The sequence below is a fragment of the Pseudonaja textilis genome, chromosome 9 (assembly GCF_049901715.1).
Source record: "Pseudonaja textilis isolate UNSWEBS1 chromosome 9, rPseTex1.2, whole genome shotgun sequence".
Taxonomy (NCBI): domain Eukaryota; kingdom Metazoa; phylum Chordata; class Lepidosauria; order Squamata; family Elapidae; genus Pseudonaja; species Pseudonaja textilis.
This window is the reverse complement of record NC_141998.1, coordinates 2,245,462-2,265,081: the sequence shown is the minus strand read 5'-3', so window position 1 is coordinate 2,265,081 and position 19,620 is coordinate 2,245,462. Positions and strand designations below refer to the sequence as shown.

Sequence of the window (19,620 nt, the reverse complement as noted above, 5' to 3'; positions counted from 1 at the left end):
AAAAGCTGGTTCCTGGTTTCTGTACTCTGCAATTCTTTTTCCTCTGGAAATCCATTCCTTATTCCCACACCATTCAATGGGTGTTCATCCCAAATTGTGCAGCTAAAAGTTTGTAGAGGTTTTCATTCATCCAGGTCATGGCTGCCCCAAAGGTGTCAAAAGTTCTTCAGAGCTAAATAAGCTTCATGGATGAGAAGTGAAACGTCTTCAAAGGAAAAACAAGGAAGTCCAGTTGCTTCCTGAAAAAGCACCTTTGGGACTGGGAAAGGCTTTGTTTTCAACTGTTGGTGAAGACAATGGCCATCTAATCGACTTCTTACGCTTAATTCTCTCGTAGCCCTGTGATTGTGGAAATCCCTCATTTTGCCTCGCACGGCCGTGGTGACCGAGAGTTGGTGGTCCTACGCAGTGAGAATGGGTCTGTATGGAAGGAGCACCGCAGCCATTACGCAGAGAGTTACTTGGACCAGGTCCTCAATGGGATGGATGAAGGTAGGGACATCTACCTGAAGGACATCAACTTGCGTAGGGACTCCAATGAGATTCAAAGATTGAGGAGCTATGACAAAGTGATGGGACTGTCACAACTGCTTGCCTGAAACCCATCTCTGGACTTCTCCTCCTCCTCCCCCTCCCCCCCTCCTCCTCCTCCTCCTTCTTCTCCTTCTCCTCCTTCCCCTTCCCCTTCTCCTCTTCCTCCTCCTCCTGGAGTTGAAATCCACTCCTCTTAAAGTTGCCAATATTAAGAAACACTGCCATAAAGTCTGATGTTTTGACCCTTTAATTAATTATATTAGTATAAGAGTTGTTGAAGTCCCACTGGTTTCCTCATGACCCATGGAATCTAAAACTCCTCAGTTACTCTTTTACAGAATTGGAAAGTCTGGAAGAATTGGAGAAGAAAAGGATTTGCCGTATCATCACAACCGACTTCCCCTTGTACTTTGTGGTCATGTCCCGGGTGTGCCAGAACTGTGAGTTAATTGGCCCAGAAGGGGGCTGTCTCCAGAGTTCGTTGGTGCCCATGGTCCAAGCTACCTTTCCTGAAACGGCAGTCACCAAGAAAGTCAAGTTGGCTCTGCAGGTACTGAATGATGGCCAGTCAGACATTGTGGTTGTTTTCATGAAACCTTCTTGATTCATTTACTGGATTGATTCATTTTATGGGTTTTACCAAATGGGGTGGACTTTTAATATTTCCTTCCTTCCTTCCTTCCTTCCTTCCTTCCTTCCTTCCTTCCTTCCTTCCTTCCTTCCTTCCTTCCTCCCTCCCTCCCTCCATCCATCCATCCATCCATCCATCCATCTATCATCTATCTATCTGTCTGTCTGTCTATCTATCTATCTATCTATCTATCTATCTATCTATCTATCTATCATCTATCTATCATCTATGTATCTATGTACCTTATCATCTATGTATCATCTATCATCTATTATCTCTGTATCTATCAATCATCTATCTATAGGCCTTTTCAAGACCTTCCTGGGTTTTGGTCTTTCTCTTTCAGGCTCAGCCAGTGCCTGATGAGCTGGTGACCAAACTCCTGGGGAACCAGGCAACCTTCAGCCCAATTGTGACAGTGGAGCCACGCCGTAGGAAATTTCATCGACCTATCGGGTTGCGCATTCCTTTGCCCCCATCTTGGAGAGAGAGTCCCCGAGACAGTGGGGAAGGCGATACCACCAGCCTGCGCCTCCTCTGCAGCGTTATAGGTAAGCAGAGACTTCTGAGTGTGTCTAAGAGATAGCATCCCTTCCCATGTTGCTTCTTCATTGCAAAGTTGGGGAGGATCTCGGGATTTGGAAGCTGAGCTTTGGAGAAGTTGGACATCCTCCTGACCATTGGTCTTCTTGGCCCTCTTTTACTTCCAACCCATGATGCTCCATTACATTGAGGACACAAGCAATGCCCTCTCTTGTAAACACCTTCAGAATAATGTCACATGATGCCAACTCTTCAAGTGTTGTGGTCTGCCAGCGGAGGTTGGGGAGGAACATGAGCCAGTCCTGGAGTCTGGAGTAGGCTCTGACAAGGGCTCTGCATCGGAGGCAGAGATGGGGCCAGGGCCCTCTGACAGTAATCAGCTGCCTTTGGAGTCAGAGATCAGTGGGGCAGAAGAACAGCTGGAGCCTGTTCCCAGTGTGCGCATGCACAGGGCTGCCAGAAGAGGGGAACAGTTAACGAACTAGGGTCGACTCGGGAGTAAAGGCACAGGTGGCCCGTGAATAGAGAATAAAGAGGAGATAAAAGGGAGTGAGGTTTGCAGGAAACAATTAGTTCAATTCATTAGAGTAAAGATCCGTTCCTGACTTCTTGTCAAGTATTTCTTTGGACAGCCTAGTGCTTGGAAGATATTGGCCTGGCAATTCTCCAAGCCTGATAAGGTCTGTGGTTGTAATTCACCCTTGAAAGACCGTCTGCCGAGACTTTGCTGGATGTGAATGATAGGAGTTCACCTTAGCCATATAAAAAGGTGTTTTGTTGGGACAAGGAATTGCGCTTCGTGGTTTGGTAAAGCCTATGTCAGCACATCAAGGTAGACCAAACTAGGAAACCAAAGTCATGCAGGGCAATCTTGTTAAGTGAGGACGACCTCTATTGTTTTGATAGGGGCTCTTCCTCCTGTTCCTCAAGGTCATTCCTTCTTCCAATTACATCATGCAATAACAGATGATTCAGTGGAATCATTTGGAGACAAAAGCATTCTACCTTTGGAAGGAAATCACAGGAGGGAAAGGGCAGGTTGGCTGAGGATTCAGCAGAAATGCTACCACAAGAAGCTAGAACCAAATAAAGGACCAAAATGAATGAGAAAGAAGCTTCAGTATTTTTCCCGGTCTTGTCCAATCAGCTCCAAGTTTAGCACTAGCCTTTTTTAGGAAGCTGGGGAAATAACAGGAGCTCACTCTGTTACATGGTGGTAGGGATTTGAACCGCCGAACTGCAGACCTTTCTGAATGACAAGCTCAGTGTCTTAGCCACTAAGCCACCATGCCCCCCCCCACAAACACACACACACACACACACACAGACAGTATATATATTTCTGTGTCAGTTGTTGTAGGCAACTCTTAGTAACGTCAGATAGCGCCGGCCAATTGGCCTCACGCCGAGCTGAGCTTCTGTATCGAATTTCTGGAATCAAATTGGGGATCAAAAGACACCCAATCAGTTCTCCCCACTTTCTTTTCTCAGGAGGAACTGCGCCAGCACAATGGGAGGACATCACTGGGACCACAAAATTACTTTACGCCGACGAGTGTGCAAATTTCACCACCAATGTGTCAGCCAGGTGAATTGGAGGGAAGGTCTGGGAGAAGGTTTTGGGTGGCAAGTCAAGGACCACAAGCTACATCTCACAGGGGATGCGATGTACAATGCAAGGGGTCGGGTTGAGCAGCCCTTTAAATGTGTTTGGTGTAATCCAATGTCAGCGTTCCAAGTAGCAACTTCCATATTAAAAGACTCCAAGACTGTCAGCTTGTCAAAAATCCATTTTATTAGAGATGTCATATTGGCACAACTGAGGAAAACCCAAATCTGAGATTTCCGGATTTTCCTTAGTGCAAAGAGATTTCAAAATCCAACCCTAACCCTAACCCAATAGTTCATCACATGGTCCAATCATTACTTCGATCCAACTGGAGACTATCTCTCCTAGTCAATCCCCTCCAGGTGCAGAGTAACATGTCCTTGACTCTCTGAGAAAGGAATGTTGTGGCTAATCTTCGATCTCTCCTTGAAACCCCCCTCCCAAATTCCCAGGCACTGAATGTGGCAGCCCAGAAGCCTCAAAGAAAAATGGCTTCCAAGCAGACACCAATATGTTTGGAGGATATTCGGTTGGGGAAGGAAATTCTAAAAAAACACAAAAGAGAATGATACACGTTGTACCACTCTATTATGGTACAAAATTAAGAGTCAAGGTTCCAACTGATGAACCCAACAAAAGCAAACATGATCGAGATGGTCCAATCTCTTTAGGCAAAACTTTATTGAGTACATCATTTTGGCACTGTGATAACCCGGGGCATTGCACAAAAGCAACAAAGTCACAAAAGTAGGTGAAGTCCCTTTAATACCTCCAACTTGGCCCCCAGTGTCCAGTTATCTTCAGCTGGAGAAAATAAAACTCTCCCAAGAACAGTTTTTAAAGGGAAGAAATTCAGTCCAAACCCAAAGTACATCTAAATTATAAACAAAAACCAACACAAACCACGCTGCAGCAATTAACGAGACAGGGCAGGATAAAGAATTGCAAACTCCAAAAGATAATGAGACACGCACAGTTGGGAGGATGCCAGACTTAACAAACCAAAATAATTCATGCTTTGCTTCCAGCAAGGTGCTGTGCGCAGACACCCTTTTTAAATCCTGTTTTCCCAGTTGCAGCAAATGGAGGGAATCAGGGCCCTTTTCTCCCCCATAACTCATGTTGCTCCCGTCTCCATTCCTCCCTGCATGCCCTAGGATGAAGAGGGGGTGGCCCTGGGTCTTCCTCTGAATGCCCAGCCAGACTGTGCCCTTCCCTAATTTCTTCCACAGCCACCAGAGCCACACTCCCCCTCCCTAGCTGCTTGACCTCCCCCTCGGAATCAGATTCCAACAGGGGCATGACAGGCACGTTTGAAGGTAAAACCAGATCTAGAGATTTCCTGCACGAACCCCTATAGTTAAAGTTCAAATCCACCGCCTGCCCCCATTAGCTCAGATCACAATGTCCAATACGGTCTCCGGATATTGTTGGAAAGTCTTTTTTGTGTGTATAAACATCTGCCGAAATGTCCTTGGTTCTCACATTGACATCTTGATGTCTGGGCCATTTTCTATCTCTCCCTTCCTTCCCCCCATAGTTCGTTGGCAAACTGAGATGCGACAATCATTGCGACATCAAAATCCTTTTGAAGCTTGACCCTTGGTAGTGTTGCCATTGAGTCAAGCTTGACTCCTGTTGATTCCATAGAAATATCCGTGTTTTCTTGGCCACTGAACAGCGGTGGTTTGCTCATCCTTGGCATATTCTGGTGGTCTCCCATCCTAGTACTGCCTTACTTTTTCCGCTACATAGGTTCTGGCTGGCAGACTGCCCGCGCACAGCCGAAGCCGTCCATTTTGCCACTCTGTTATACAAGGAGCTGGCAGCTGTGCCCTACATGGCTAAGTTTGTGGTGTTTGCCAAAATGAATGACGGGCGGGAAGGACGCTTGCGCTGCTACTGCATGACCGATGACAAAGTGGACAAAACGTTGGAGCAGCATGAAAACTTCACAGAAGTAGCACGCAGCCGAGACATTGAGGTAACTCCTCGGGGTAGGAAATGACCAGGCTGAGCCTGTAGGCGGGGTCAAAGGCATCATCAGTTTAGAGTCACTAAGAGACCTAAGTCTAGAATTCCATGAATTCCGTTGACTCTTATCTAGCTCCAATTTACCTTGACTGTTAGTAATTCAGATTCCTGTGTATAGGTAGCATGAAATTGACTCGAAGTAGAATAGAATTGGAATAGGAATAGAATAGAATAGAGTAGAGTGGAGTGGAGTGGAGTGGAGTGGAGTGGAATGGAATGGAATGGAATGGAATAGAATAGAATAGAATAGAATAGAATAGAATAGAATAGAATAGATGTGAAATAGAATAGAATAGAATTCTTTATTGGCCAAGTGTGATTGGACACACAAGAAATTTGTCTTTGGTGCAAATGCTCTCAGTGGACATAAAAGAAAAGAGACATTCGTCAAGAGTCAAGAATCATTAGGTACAACACTTAATGATAGTCATAAGGTACAATAAGCAATCAAATCATACTAGGAAACAATCAATATAAATCATAAGGATGCAAGTGACAAAGTTACAGTTATACAATCACAAGTGGGAGGGGATGGGGGATAAGGAGTGCTGAGAAGATTATTAGTAATAGTAGTGCAGACTTTGTAAATCGTTGGACAGTGTTGAGGGAATTATTTGTTTAGCAGAGTGATGGCGGGAATTTATTTATTTTTATTTGGTTGGGTTTGATTTGATTTGATTTGATTTTGGTGCCACCCAACTCCAAACTAACTCTGGGTGGCTGATGATCGCCTGGAGAATCTTACAGTGATCTTTCGCAGGTGGCCGAAGGCATGCCACTTCACATGGAGCTTTCTGGGAACCTCCTGCCAATCAAGAAGGCTGCCCAGCAACGGAGCTTCTTGTTCCAGTCATTCCATGAGAACCGCCTCATCATCCCAGTTAAGGTAATCAGCAAAAGTTTTGGAAATCTGGGGTTGTCTCTGGTTGTTCTTGATGGCTCTCTTCCCAAGGAAGAATGACAGCAGAGTCTGTAACCATCTCCTTGAGTTTTTTTTCAAAGCTCCGGAAGAGGAGAAGTTATTTTGGCTTGGTTGGGCCTCCACCAAGCAGTTACTTGTTGTAAGTAGACATTTCAGAAAGAAAAGCTAAACTTGAGTCACTTCAGAATAACAGAACAGAATAACAGAATTGGGAGGAACTTTGGCAGACTTCTAGAGTAGGGGGCTCCAACCTTGGACACTTTAAGACTGGTGGACTTGGAAATTGGAAAAACGAGGAGGAGGTGATTAAGAAAATAATGGAATGTGCAGAAATGAGTCAATTAATATTAGCAATTAGAAGAATATTTTAAGATATAGGATTTATTTTATCAATGGCTAGATAGAAAAGTTGAAGTATAATACAATAGCAATGATATGTTATAATTGATGATTACAGAATGAATTATAACATGAATTAAAATTAGTAAGAATTGAGAGTTGCCCCAAAGGATAATGCGGATTTGAAATTAAAGTCTAATAATGATGTAATAATAATGTAATATGACATGGAAATCTGACTAATGCAACATGAATGTAAACTTAACTTTAAGAAGAAAAGACTAGATTTTGTGCACAAGAAATATGTACCAACCGACACACTGTATAATTGAAAGGTTTTACGTGTTTTATGTTTGTGTTTGTCTGTGTTTGTTGTTAAAAAAAAAAAAGACTTGTGGAGTTCAGAGGGCAAAGCTGGCTGAGGAATTCTGGGAGTTGAAGTCCACAAGTCTTAAAGTAGCCAAGGTTGGAGGATCCCTGTTCTAGCCATTTCAGACAAATGTCTGGCACCCCCTTCTCATACTTCAATGAATTAGGGAGGCCTCTGTTTGAGACATTTTCAAAGATCTGAATATTCTGGACTTTAACAATGCTTTGGCCCTCTTGGTTTAAGCATCAGCACCTGTAAATCTCCATCAAGGTCATAACAGAATAAGAGAGTTTGGAGGGACCTTGGAGGTCTTCTAGTCCAACCCCTTGCTCAAGCAAGGAGATCCTATGCCATTCCAGACAAATGGCTGTCCAATCTCTTCTTTGAAATGTCCAGTGATGGAGCACCTAGAACTTCTGTTCCAGAAGTTACTACAAGCTGTTCCAGTGGGGAATTGTTCTCGCTGTCAGAAAGAGAACAATTAACTCTCACTACAGTTGGAAGGGGAGGGAAGAGGTCATACTGTTACTTTAACCTTGGTGTTCAGCAGCTGTTTGGAGCTAAAATCAGGGCTAGGAACAAGGTTGCAAAAGGATTAAAGGCTCAAGGAAGTGCAGTTAGGATGAGCAGGAGACTGAAACCTGGGTCCTATAAGGGGAGACCGAAGGAGGTTTAGTCTCTAGGAAAGACAGCTGAAGAGAAGATGATAACTACTGTGTTTTTCCCCTCCCAAAAATATGACCTACCCCCAAAATAAGCCCCAGCCTGTTTTTTTTAAAAACACTTGTGCCTAATATAAGCCCTACCTCCCAAACAAGCTGCGTTGCTTGTCATCCAAGAAGCTCATCCGAAGAAAAATGAGAAAGTCCAGGTTGCCTCTTGCCAAAGCACCTTTGGGGCAAATGTGACACGGACAACCGAGAATCTCTATAGACATTTAGCGACGCAGAGCTGAAGAAGCTTCTTGGATGAGAAGGGAAACGTCTTCAAAGAAAAACCAAGGAAGTCCAGCTGTCTCTTGGGAAGGGGAAAAAAAAAACAAAAGCACCTTTGGGACAAGCAGTAAAGAAAGTAAAATTAGAAAGATGGGCCCGAGAGCAAGGCAAAGGAGGATTGCGGAAGACGGGTGATACTTTGATTGGCTTCTTGAAGAACTTTTATCTTCTGAAATGTAGGTGAGAGACAGTAGCCGGGAAGCCAGTGGCTCTTTGTCTTTCCTTCGCAAGCCCATGAAGTACGAAGAGCTTCAGCACGTGCTGTGCCATCTGAACGTCACAATGCCACCCTGTTCCAAGGTGAGTAATTCCATCTTCTTGCGTCCTACCCTGCCCGTATTCCATTGCTTTTGCATCGTATCCTACTCCTTCTGGCTTGCTGCAGAGCAGGCTGAGGAACAGCCTCAGGGTTCAATCCCCTTGTAAGTTTGCAAAGATGCAATTCCCTGCAACACACCCAAATGGTGCAGATAGATCTACAGCTGTCAGATTCTGATGACGGATCAACAATGGTGCATTTGTCCCTTCCTCCACTGCCTAGCTCCCTTGAAAACACGGAGAGGAGCATGATTTTGAGGAGGAGGAGGAGGAATGGAATGGAATATGAACCTGGAGAAGGAATGGGTAATTTCCCAGGGAGGAGGCAGCGCATTCCAGACAGAAGCCCAAATTAAAATACTGCACAGTCCCAAGGTGGACGAGGGAAGAAGAAAGAGGTTCAGGGTAGCCACACTCTATATTCCCCCAGGGTTGATCTATTAGTTTTGATCATCATCATCATCTCCATCATCATCATCTTTTAATGACCCCATAATCCCTTGCGGGGTAGAATCTGGGCAGTTGAATGGAGCTAGCGGAGTGTTTTAATGGCCGGATGCTTTGCCTGTTGCCAATACGGAGTTTTGTTCAGCAGATATATTCTCATTGTGCCCAGAGAGAGAAATATCTGCCTTTACCTAGCCTTGAACTCACAGCCTCCTTTATAGCTCAGGGCTGAATTGTGGGGCCCTTAGTGCTCTCACAGCTTGGGGGCTTTCTTGTAGACATTTCATTACTAAACTCGGTAACGTTATCAGCACCGATGATGTTTGGAAATGAAACATCTGCAAACAAAAATATTAAAAGAGTGTAACATTTAATTATTATTTGTGGCAAGGTATGGGGAGAACTTATTCTTGTAAGACAGTGTTAGAGAATTCCAGAATATTCCCATTCCTCTAGCTCACAATCATTCAGTGGTTCTGAGGGCAATCCAGCTGTTTACCAGGGAATCATGTTTTTGAACAGTTTGTGGTATTGTGGACATGGTTTGTATGCAAAACAGGCCTCTGAAGGACCATATCTGGAACACCATGAACCAGTTTTATTTGGAGAGATTTAACTTCTAGAAGAGAGAGAGAGAGAGAGGGAGGGAGGGAGAGAGAGAGAGAGAGAGAGAGAGAGAGAGAGAAATCTTCCCTTTCTCCTATTGAATAGGATTGAAGTATTGGAAGAGAAGGATTGGAACATTCCAGAGATCTCTGGACCATTCCTTCTAAGAATGGTAGGCTTTGGTCAGACCTGTTCCAGATCACTACCTAATGCTTGCTGTGAACACCAGCATTCCTCAACAAGCAAGCTCATGGAACAAGGAAGCAAAGGAATTCCATGGATATCTCCCAACATCAATGTTCTCAGATCCTTGGCCATGAGATGTCCCAGGCTGGTGCCAGAAATGGGAGAATCTTTCACAGAGGTGGCATTTAGCTGGTTCAGACCGGTTCTGGTGTACCGGTAGTGGAAATTTTGACTAGTTTGGAGAACTGGCAAATACCAGCTCTGGCTGGCCCCATCCACCCACTCCCGCCCTATCTTGCCCTATCCTTGTCTTTTAGCTCAACTGATTCGCGTGGCAGAGTGGATTTCCGCGCCTCAGCTGAGCTAAAAAACAGCTCACCTCCACCAAGTGCTGACAGAGCGTGCGGTTTTTCCATTGTTGCGCGTGCGTTTTCATTGCTGCGAAGCGCGCTCTCATAGAACCGGTGGGAAAACATTTGGAATCCCACTGCTGGTCTTGTGTTTTTGACTATTTGTTGTGTGTGTGTGCGTGTGTGCGTGTGCTCCTCTCCCACTTGTGATGCTGAACCATCTCAAACCTTTCCTTGTTCTCCCAGACTTCTGGCAGTGAAGAGCGAAGGAGAACGCTGACGCCGCTTGCCCTGCGAGAGAGATACAGCCTTCTCAGTGACAACACTCTGGGTAAGGGGAAGTGGTGGGATTCGAGCGGTTGTTAAGTTTCTGAGCAGGAGACAAGACCCCAGCGATGCAAGTTGGACAGAGCCTAGAACTCTGTTTCTCTTTGCTAAACTCTTAGCATTGAACTGGGTCAAATGAAGTTGCGAGTTTGAGGGTTTGTAAGCTGGAAAGCTTAGGCCAAGACACAATGTCCCTCCAAGGATGGGTAACACCAATAAATAGGTAGATGTTTTAGATGGAATCAGACACCGGGCACGTACTATTACATGTTAAAAAAAAAAAAAAAGAAGGAACCTGGCCTGTTTTGGATCCAGGTTTGTGCAGGGCCTGTGCAGAGCCTCAGGGAGGGTGAAAAACGGGCCTCCTAGAAGTTTGAGAAGGCCAGAAATGGGCCTGTTTCCGGCTTCCAGGGAGCCTCCGGAGCCCGGGGAGGACGAAAATGCCCCTCCTCCGTGGTGCGGGAGGCCGATTAGCCCACGCCCACCATGGCCACACCCACCCAGCAACCGGGCAGAGAACCGGTTGCTAAATTTGTTGATAGCCTTGTGCATCTTTCCTGCCCACGCCCTCTCGGGAAAGGATCTGTTCAGAAAAATAGGCTGCTCAGATGCTTTTAAATTTATTTTTAGGAAAATATTTGCAAAATGTACACACACACACACATATACACCATTCAAGGAACAATATGAAAACCACACTTGAATTGTTTCCTTGTTTTTCAGTCATGGGCCTGCATAAAATCAGTAACAGTCATTCTAAAGTAGAGGTAATTATTTTTTTAAAAAAATCACATTGATAAGACTAAAATCAGGTAAAAATAAAATTACAAATGTAAAATTGCAAAGTACGCGAATTAAAATCCAGGAGAAACCCATAGATCAATTTTACAATCAATATTCAAAATGCTGTATGGACAAATTAAGGACGTAGGAATTCCTAAACACCGTGAGAATGTAAAGCTGAGCTAATTTACATTGAATGTCAGCGTTCCAACTAACCAACTCCAAACCAAGAGACTCTGAGACATACATTTCCTCAAACTTGTGTTTCATTAGAGTTGTCATATTGGCACATCTGGGAAAACCCGAATCCTTCCCAAAAGAGAATTCAAAGATCCATCCCCTGCACCCATCGGTCCATCGTATCTGTCCCAATCAAATCTTCATCCCAACTGGAGACATTCCTCCATTCCTCCAGGTGCAGGGAAGCATGTCCTTGACTCTCTGACAACGACTGTTGTTCTGTCTAATCTCCTACGTCACTATGAAATCCCTCCTCCCAATTCCTAGGCTCTGAATGTGGCAGCCTTGAAGTTGCCAAGTAAAAAATGCCCTCCAAGGCTGATACTAATCCTTACTGAAGTCTGTAGGGTTTGTTGGCGGGGGTTATGTTAATTATGATGCCTTCGATAGAAAACTGAAGAAGCTTCTTGGATGAGAAGTGAAATGTTTTCGGTACAACCCCAAGAAAACCCAGTTGCCTTTTGAACAGCGTCTTTGGGATAACTCCAGCAATACCTGAAGATGGGGATGGTTGAGGTTGGCTTTGTCCTTCTTCTTTTCCCAGGATCCCTTAACAGCACAGAGAAAGACAAGACCAACCTGAAGTTGGCGGTCATTGCGGAACACTTGGGGCTCAGTTGGGCTGGTAAGTATCACTGGGGCCAAGGCGGAGAACCAAAGCCATGTGAAATGGCAGATGTGGAGCACAGGTTAGGTGGGGAAATGTTGGCAAACCTGACCACCTCACCCTGAGACTGAATTGGCTGTTGAGGTGTGGACCTTGGAGGAAGAATAGCAATAGCCCTTAGACTTATATACCGCTTTACAGTCCATTACAGCCCCCTCTAAGCGTTTTACAGAGTCAGCCTTTTGCCCCCAACAATCTGGGTCCTCATTTTACCCACCTCGGAAGGATGGAAGGAGGATCGAACTCCTGGCTGTGGGCAGAGTTAGCCTGCAGTGCTGCATTCTGATCATTGAGGGAGGGAGGGATGGAAGGAAGGGAAGGAAAGGAAGGAAGGAAGGAAGGGGAAGGGAAGGGAAGGGAAGGGAAGGAAGGAAGGAAGGAAGAAGGAAGGAAGGAAGGAAGGAAGGAAGGAAGGAAGGAAGGAAGGAAGGAAGGCAAGGGAAGGAAGGCAAGGGAAGGAAGGAAGGCAAGAAAGAAAAAGGAGAGGGAGGGAAGAATGCAGGAAAAAGCACCTTTGGGACAACCATGACCTGGATGACTGAGAAGCTCCATAGATATTTAGCAATGAAAACCAGTTGCATTTCATTCTTACCTGATTCTCCCCAATTCCCTGCAGAGCTGGCTCGAGAACTTCAATTCGGAGTGGATGATATCAACAGAATCCGAGTTGAGAACCCCAACTCCCTTCTGGAGCAGAGCATGACCCTCTTAAATCTTTGGACCAGTCGGGGTGGCCAGAGTGCCAACAGTGAGTATCAATGATAAGTGTCGGAAATGAGGGCTTCCTCTTTTGCATATATCAGAGAGATGCTTTAGATTCTCTCCAGAGATTTTCAAAAATCAGCTCGTGTCATCAAAAGGAAAATCTTTGGGTTACATCCTATACAACAATGGAAGGGTGCACTGAGCCCCAATGTGTTGACCCAGAGCGTAACACAAACGTAACAAAATCCAAAACGTCAATAAATGCCCTTTAATGCCTCCAACTTGGCCCCACTGAGATAAAACGTACTCAAAAATAGACTTCAAAAGAAAGCAATACAGTCCGAACTCAATGAGCAGATAGAGGTGAAATAAAAAAAAAACAAAATACAATGAAGGAATTTCCACAATGGAACAGGAAAATTATTTACCAAATTCAAGGAGATAACAAGGCACAGTCTGTTGAAAGGACGCCAACCAAGATAACTTCAGACCAAAATAAAACACGCTTTGTTTCCAGAGTTTGCCAGTATGCAGGTCCAAACTCTTATTCAGTCCTCACACTTGCAGCCCATGAAGAGGATCAAGGCCCTTTCCTCCCCCTTAGACCACACCGAGGATCAAGGCCCTCTCCTCCTGAGGAGACCATGTCTCTCCCTGATCCTCTCCTCCCTGCGTGCCCTAGGATGGGGAGGGGATGGGCCTGGGTCCTCCTCTGACTGTTCAGCCATCCTCTGCCCTTCCCCAGCCTCCTCCACAACCTCCGGAGCCACACTTCCACTCCCTGTCGGCTGTTCCTCCTCTTCCTCGGAGTCAGTCTCCACCAGGGCCATGACACCCATGCTGTTGGCACTTTCATATCAAATTAATGCTACTTCGGAGGAGGAGTGCGTTGGCTCATGTGGTTAGGATGCTGGGGTGACAAGCAGCAAGTCCATGCTTGAGATCCGAGTGTTACTGCGTGACGGGGTGAGCACCTGTCATTTGCTCCCACTGACCTAGCAGTTTGAAAGCAAGTCATTGTGAGTAGATAAATGGCAGGTGTGGATGGTGAAGGAGAGCAAAGACTCTGAGGAGGGGCCAGGACCATCAGGGAGTGGACTGATGCCTTCAGGGATTGTGGGGGCTGGCAGCAGTGACGAGGAGGTTCCCGAGGAGCCTGTGCCAAGTGCGCATGAGCACAGGATGATTTGTAGAAGAGAACAGCTGGAGCAGCACAGGAGACTTGGGAGTAAGGATGGAACGTGGTGGCCCCTCCTTCCAGGGAATATAAGCCTGGTTTCGAAAGTTTTTTTTTGCTTTTGCAGAAAGCAAAAACGTTCTAAGGACCCAGCATTGTGTGTAGAGACTCGCGGCTTATCTGAAGAATTCTGTCAAGGCTTTTCTGGTTGTACTAATTGGCTGTAAGCCATCTTTTATCTACAAAGAAGTTATTGGTAGATTAAAGCTGAGAAGGTTTGAGTTGCTGCGTTTGTTTGAGATTTTCTTGCTGGTAACAGGATTGGGTCAGAACGGGAAGAGAACAAAAAGAAAGAAAAGGGGACATTTCTTTTTACTCTTCTTAGCACAGTACAAGATAAGCACATTCCAACCTCAACTTTTTGCTTTTACACATGAATATGTAACTAGCCATTCCTATAACGCCACATCTCTCTAATCAACAAAACCAAGGTCAACGTTTCGCTTGAGAGAAAGAAGGTGACCATTCCTATTAAAGGACCGTAAAAGATCAAACTCTGTTCGAGTGGGTGTTTCTATCATGGTTTGGGTGAGGCTCCACTTGGTTTTAGGTCTAACTCTCATTCCCCGTTCTTAACCCCTTCTTCCTCGTCCTTTGTCCAGTGGAGAGCCTTTACGCAGCCCTTCGCAACATTGACCGTAGCGAGATTATCAACATGCTGGAAGGTTCCGGGCGTCAGAGTCACAGCCTGAAGAGTGACAAACGCTACCGGCACAGAGACTATTCTGGGTCACCCTCCCAGTTAAATGGTGAGTCCCAGATCCACTCTCTTCTGCCAGCTTCAGATCTCCCCTGGTTGCCTCCTGTGATCTCAATCCTCCTTTCTTTCTTATTCTGGATCTAATAATGAACACTTGGCAGGAGGAACCATCTCGCTCGCCATCCAGAGGGCAGTATGTATCTGAGTTCCTCCTTAATTCCTAGCCAGATCATAGTTGATGCAACTCGATGCAACATCGAGCAACATTTCTCAATTTTACTAGCTTGAAGGTGTGAGAACGTCCAACTCTCAGAACTTCCCTGCCAGCCAGCCACCAGCTTAAAGCTGACAAGGTTGAGAAACCATGGCTTAAAGGGGGATAGATTAGACCAGAGGTCTCCCAACTTGGAGACTTTAAGACTTGTGGATTTCAACTCCCAGAATTTTATGCTGGCTGGAGAATTCTGGGAGTTGAAGTCCACAAGTCTTAAAGTTGCCAAGTTGGGAGACCTCTGGATTAGACACACACCTCTGATAGAGAGAGGAACAGTCTCTATGGCATCAAAACAAGCAGACTGGCAAGGAGGTTTTGACAGGGGACCGAGCACCAGTCCTCCTGGGCTTTAAAAATATGTGGTTATCACTTTCCGTGGGATTTGAGTTGCTCACCTTGCTTCAAAGCAGAAGTAATCAACGGTTCTGCTGATGAGATGGTTTGGGAATAGCTGTTGGATCCTAAAGGTGATAGAGACCAGGCTTTGGACAATTTAAGTTGAGATGTCCTCAGTGCTGGAGGGGTGATTAATGGGTTATCAAGCGGGCTGGTTTAAGTCCGGAGTTGCAATCCAGGTCTCCCTTCGAAGAATGGGACCTGTAACCACTTACATTAGTATGAATCAAGACAGGAGCGGGTTTTAGTGGGCACTGGAGACAAAATGTAGCCAGTGGTGGGATTCAAATAATTTAACAACCGGTTCTCCACCCTAATGATTTCTTCCAACGACCAGTTCACCAAACGGCTCCGGAAGTTAACAACCGGTTCTCTTGAACCAGTAAAAACCGGCTGAATCCCATCACTAAATGTAGCCCACGAGGCTCTGATGCGATTAAGGGAGGTTCCCCCAGCTTCTCAAGGGCGCTACCATTCTTTCTCTGCCTCGTCCCTCCGCGGTGTGATCTTCCACTTTCTCTCCTGCCAGAGGGAGTGCTGGTTGTACCAAGCTGGCTGGCTGGGAGGTGCCCAACATGGCACCACTGGCTCTTCCACTTTCTCTCCTGCCAGAGGGGGTGCTGGTTGTACCAAGCTGGCTGGCTGGGAGGTGCCCAACATGGCACCACTGGCTTCACCCTGGTCTCTCCTCCTCCTCCCTCCTCCTCCTCCTCCTCCTCCTCCTCCTCCTCCTCCTCCTCCTCCTCCTCCTCCTCCTCCTCCTCCTCCTCCTCCTCCCCCACCATCACCGCCACCTGTCTCCACTGTCTCGGCCTGTCTTTTTCTCTCTTGTGTAATCTGAGCCTTCCTAGAGCTGCGGCTTTGCTGACGAGCGCATGGTTTTCCCACTTGGCCTGGCCTTTCTCCCCTTTGCACCCCAGCTACTGCTACCGCTGCTTTCCTTCCTTGCCTTCCAGCAGCTTAACAACCCAGGCCCTGAGCTGAACCTGGACACACCCAACTCTGGCTGAAGCTGGGCAAGTTCTGTTTCGTGGCTGCATGGAACGATCGTCACACTCACACTGAATCCTTGGGAGAAGGGAGGCGTGCGTTCTTTCGCTTCCCTGCCCTTACCAGAGGTCAACCCCTTGCAGAGGTTCCTGGAATCAGTGAAAGAATATTTGTAACTCAGGGTTGACGTGAGGGGTCCTGGGGGCTCTTTGAGCTTGGTTGGTTTTCCGGCAGACGTTTCCTTACCAATCTAGGTAACATCATCAGGTCTGGTCCTTCTTCTCAGTCCTAACAACGGTGGTGGTCACTTGGTTTGGGAAATGAAACATCTGCAAGAAAACCAGCAAGCTCCGAGAGCCCCCAGGACTCCGGATTCCAGGAATGTTATTCGCTGTGGAAGGGTAGAACAGCAGAACTTTGGGGGAAAAAAAATGGAGTGAATTTTTCTCTGCAACATCTTGTGCCAAGCGAAATTATTTTGACTTTCTTTCTCACATTTTCCTCCTACTCAAGACCACGTAACCCTTTTTTTTCTGAAAGTCCCTCCCCCCTTCATCCTTTGCTCCTCCCTTCCTCTAACTTGCCAAAGTTGGGGCTCTCTTCTTTTGCACCACGTCACCCTCCTGTAATTTTATGGTTGAAAAAAAATGCCACGATTGACAGGGTAGTTACAGAGGAGCTTCCCCCTGTCCCCCAATGCTCTCTGGATGGGCCTATAACTTCCCGCAAGCAGTTATTTATTTATTTATTAAATGTATATGCTGCCTGGGCTCACTATTGAGTGACTCTGGGTGGCTGCAAGCATTCATGGCCCTTTTGGCCATGGAAATGGTCAGTCCAGGGATTCTGCCAAAGGAGAAGTTGGAGGCAGCTGCTTTGCAATGTTTAGCAAATAGGAGCCTAAAAGTGTACAATTCTGATAGGTAGATAGGTAGGTAGGTAGGTAGGTAGGTAGGTAGGTAGATAGATAGATAGATAGATAGATAGATAGATAGATAGATAGATAGATAGATAGATAGCGGTTGGTAAATAGGTGAGTAGATAAATAGATGGATGGATGGATAGATGATGGATAGATAGATAGATAGATAGATAGATAGATAGATAGATAGAGGATAGATAAATAGATAGATAGATAGAGGATAGATAGATAGATAGATAGATAGATAGATAGATAGATAGATAGATAGATAGATAGATAGATAGCATCCATGGGGTTTCAGCATTAAAACCACACTATAAAAAAGATGTTGAGACTCTAGAAAAAGTGCAGAGATTCAACCTAGAAATAAGGCGGAATTTCCTGACAGGGAGAACAGTCAACCAGTGGAACAGAAGTTGCCCTCAGAAGTTGTGGGAGCTTCATCACTGGAGGCTTTCAAGAAGAGACTGGACTGCCATTTGTCAGAAATAGTGTAGGGCTTCCTGCTTGGGTAGGGGGTTGGACTAGATGACCTACAAAGTCCCTTCCAACTCTGTCAATCTGTTAAAAGGAAAGGACCCAGGGGCAATTTTCCCTTTCCCCCCTTCACTCCCAAACTTGATGGCATTCCGTAAGAAACAACAAACCATGCTTTGATTGTTGCCTTAACTCTATGCAGAGCCAACTTCCTGACTCTGCCCCCATGCCCGATACATAGACTTTATCTCAGAATCTTCCTCCTGCAAAGTCCCTCTTAGGAGTTCTGGGCATTGAGGTCCCTCCCCCTCCCCCTCCCCCATACCGAGTTTGGGAAAGTTTCGTGTTAAGAGTTCAAGTTAGTGTGAGATCCACCTTGCATTCCTGTCTCCCCTTCTCTTCCCCCTTGCTCTCTCAACGAGAGCAAGTACCCTTCCTCTCGCCCTTTTCTCCCTGGTGCAATTTTACTCCCCTTCCCCAAGTGGTGCTGGGTCCAGGAAGCGTCAATCCAACTCCATGGGTTGGAGACCCTTTGGATGCGTGCAATAACCCAGAGCATTGTTTCTCCGCCTTGGCGACCTTTAAGAGGCGTGGACTTCAACTCTCAGAATCCCCCCCACCTCTTAAAAGTTTGCCAAGGGGTCGAACAACGCTGTCCAGAGGGGCAGGGCCGCTGAATCCTGTCTCCCCTCCCCCGCCCCCCCAGTTCAGTGTGTCAGTCTGTCGTCCTCTGTCTGCCCACGCAGGTTATGCTTCGCTGCAGGACGAGCTGCTGTCCCCCGCCTCCATGCACTACGCTCTGCCTTCCCCGCTGTGTGCCGACCAATACTGGAATGAGGTGGCCATCCTGGAAGCCATCCCCATGGCTGCCAGCGAGCAGGATGCCCTCCTGGAGATGTCGGACATGCAGGTATGGTCCTCTGGGCTGACGCCCTCGCTGGTGACGGCCGAAGATTCCTCCCTGGAGTGCAGCAAGGCTGAGGATTCGGACGCCACGAGTGAAGGGCGGTTCACGGGGCAGCTGCTGGAGGATGTGCATGGCCCCGCCGACCCTCTTGGTTCCATGGACCTGGTGGAGGAAGACACAGTGGATTCAGATGCCATGAATGGCCTGATGGACATGTTAGAGCAGGAGGAAGGTCAGAGGTCAGAGGGGAGAAGGCCAGATGGAGAGCGCTAAGGGGGGGGAGCCATTTGGGGGAGTCAGGGTTCACACTGTGACCTCTTTCTCATTCCAGGCCAGCAGAGAGTCCAAGTGGGCATCAAAGAGTCGCCCACTATTAGCCGGGTGATAGAGAAGGGCAAGGACAGGTAAGGCAACGCCCAGTTGAAAGGACGGGGAGGGGACTGGGGGGTGGGGGAGGAACTCTGAAGGTGGCCTGGGAAAGAGAGAAGACACCTTGGATCAGTTCTGGATTGTCCCCAAGGAAATGCCCTGATTACGTCTGGCAAGACCGGACTTAATTGCTCAAACAGAGGCACAGATACACAGTCACTTGTATAAATCCTTCCCGCACCATACAGTCAGAATTGGAGAAGCTTCTTAGAGGAGAAGCAAAATGTCTTAAAAAGAAAAAAAAAACAGAAAGTCCCAAGCGCCTCTTGAAAAAAAGAAGTGCCTTTGAGACAACCTGGGTGATGGAGAATCTCCGCAGACCTTAAGAGACAGCCAAGCTTAGATATTTGGGTTGGAGAAAGAGCCAGAACTTCCTGCCTAGAAGTTCTCAAGAGTTGTCTTGAAGATGCCAATAACTGCTTGCTTTCGGCAAGATTTCCATCTGTCGGTGAGGAAAAGCCAAGGAGACAGCTTGGAATGTGGTCATCATTCTGGGTTTTTCAGAGTCTGTCAGGGCCCCGTCAAATTTTGGGAAAGCGGCCATGAAATTCCAGACTAAATCTAGTGCTGTGGATTTTGTATTCTAAAGCTGAGAGGTCCCCAAACTTGGCAAGACTTGTGGACTTCAACTCCTAGGATTCTCCAGTCAGCTGGGTGGAGAATTCTGGGAGTTGAAGTCCAC

General features: G+C 46.5%; 1 protein-coding gene across 6 annotated transcripts in view; it reads left to right on the top strand.

Moving 5' to 3' along the window:
- The window catches only part of ANK1 (ankyrin 1), a 150,645-nt gene that overhangs the window by 117,932 nt on the left and 13,093 nt on the right, over positions 1 to 19,620 (top strand). For 5 of the 6 annotated variants that reach the window (XM_087938818.1, XM_087938820.1, XM_087938817.1 and 2 more), the window contains 13 exons: positions 338 to 492; positions 873 to 1,084; positions 1,512 to 1,716; positions 3,200 to 3,296; positions 5,073 to 5,301; positions 6,112 to 6,237; positions 8,158 to 8,277; positions 10,131 to 10,215; positions 11,779 to 11,859; positions 12,518 to 12,649; positions 14,446 to 14,592; positions 18,349 to 18,741; positions 18,841 to 18,913. In XM_087938818.1, the coding sequence (XP_087794944.1) occupies positions 338 to 492; positions 873 to 1,084; positions 1,512 to 1,716; positions 3,200 to 3,296; positions 5,073 to 5,301; positions 6,112 to 6,237; positions 8,158 to 8,277; positions 10,131 to 10,215; positions 11,779 to 11,859; positions 12,518 to 12,649; positions 14,446 to 14,592; positions 18,349 to 18,741; positions 18,841 to 18,913 (2,055 nt within the window). Of the gene's footprint in view, positions 1 to 337; positions 493 to 872; positions 1,085 to 1,511; positions 1,717 to 3,199; positions 3,297 to 5,072; positions 5,302 to 6,111; positions 6,238 to 8,157; positions 8,278 to 10,130; positions 10,216 to 11,778; positions 11,860 to 12,517; positions 12,650 to 14,445; positions 14,593 to 18,348; positions 18,749 to 18,840; positions 18,914 to 19,620 lie in introns of all 6 variants that reach the window. The other variant, XR_015744639.1, reaches the window with a different exon arrangement.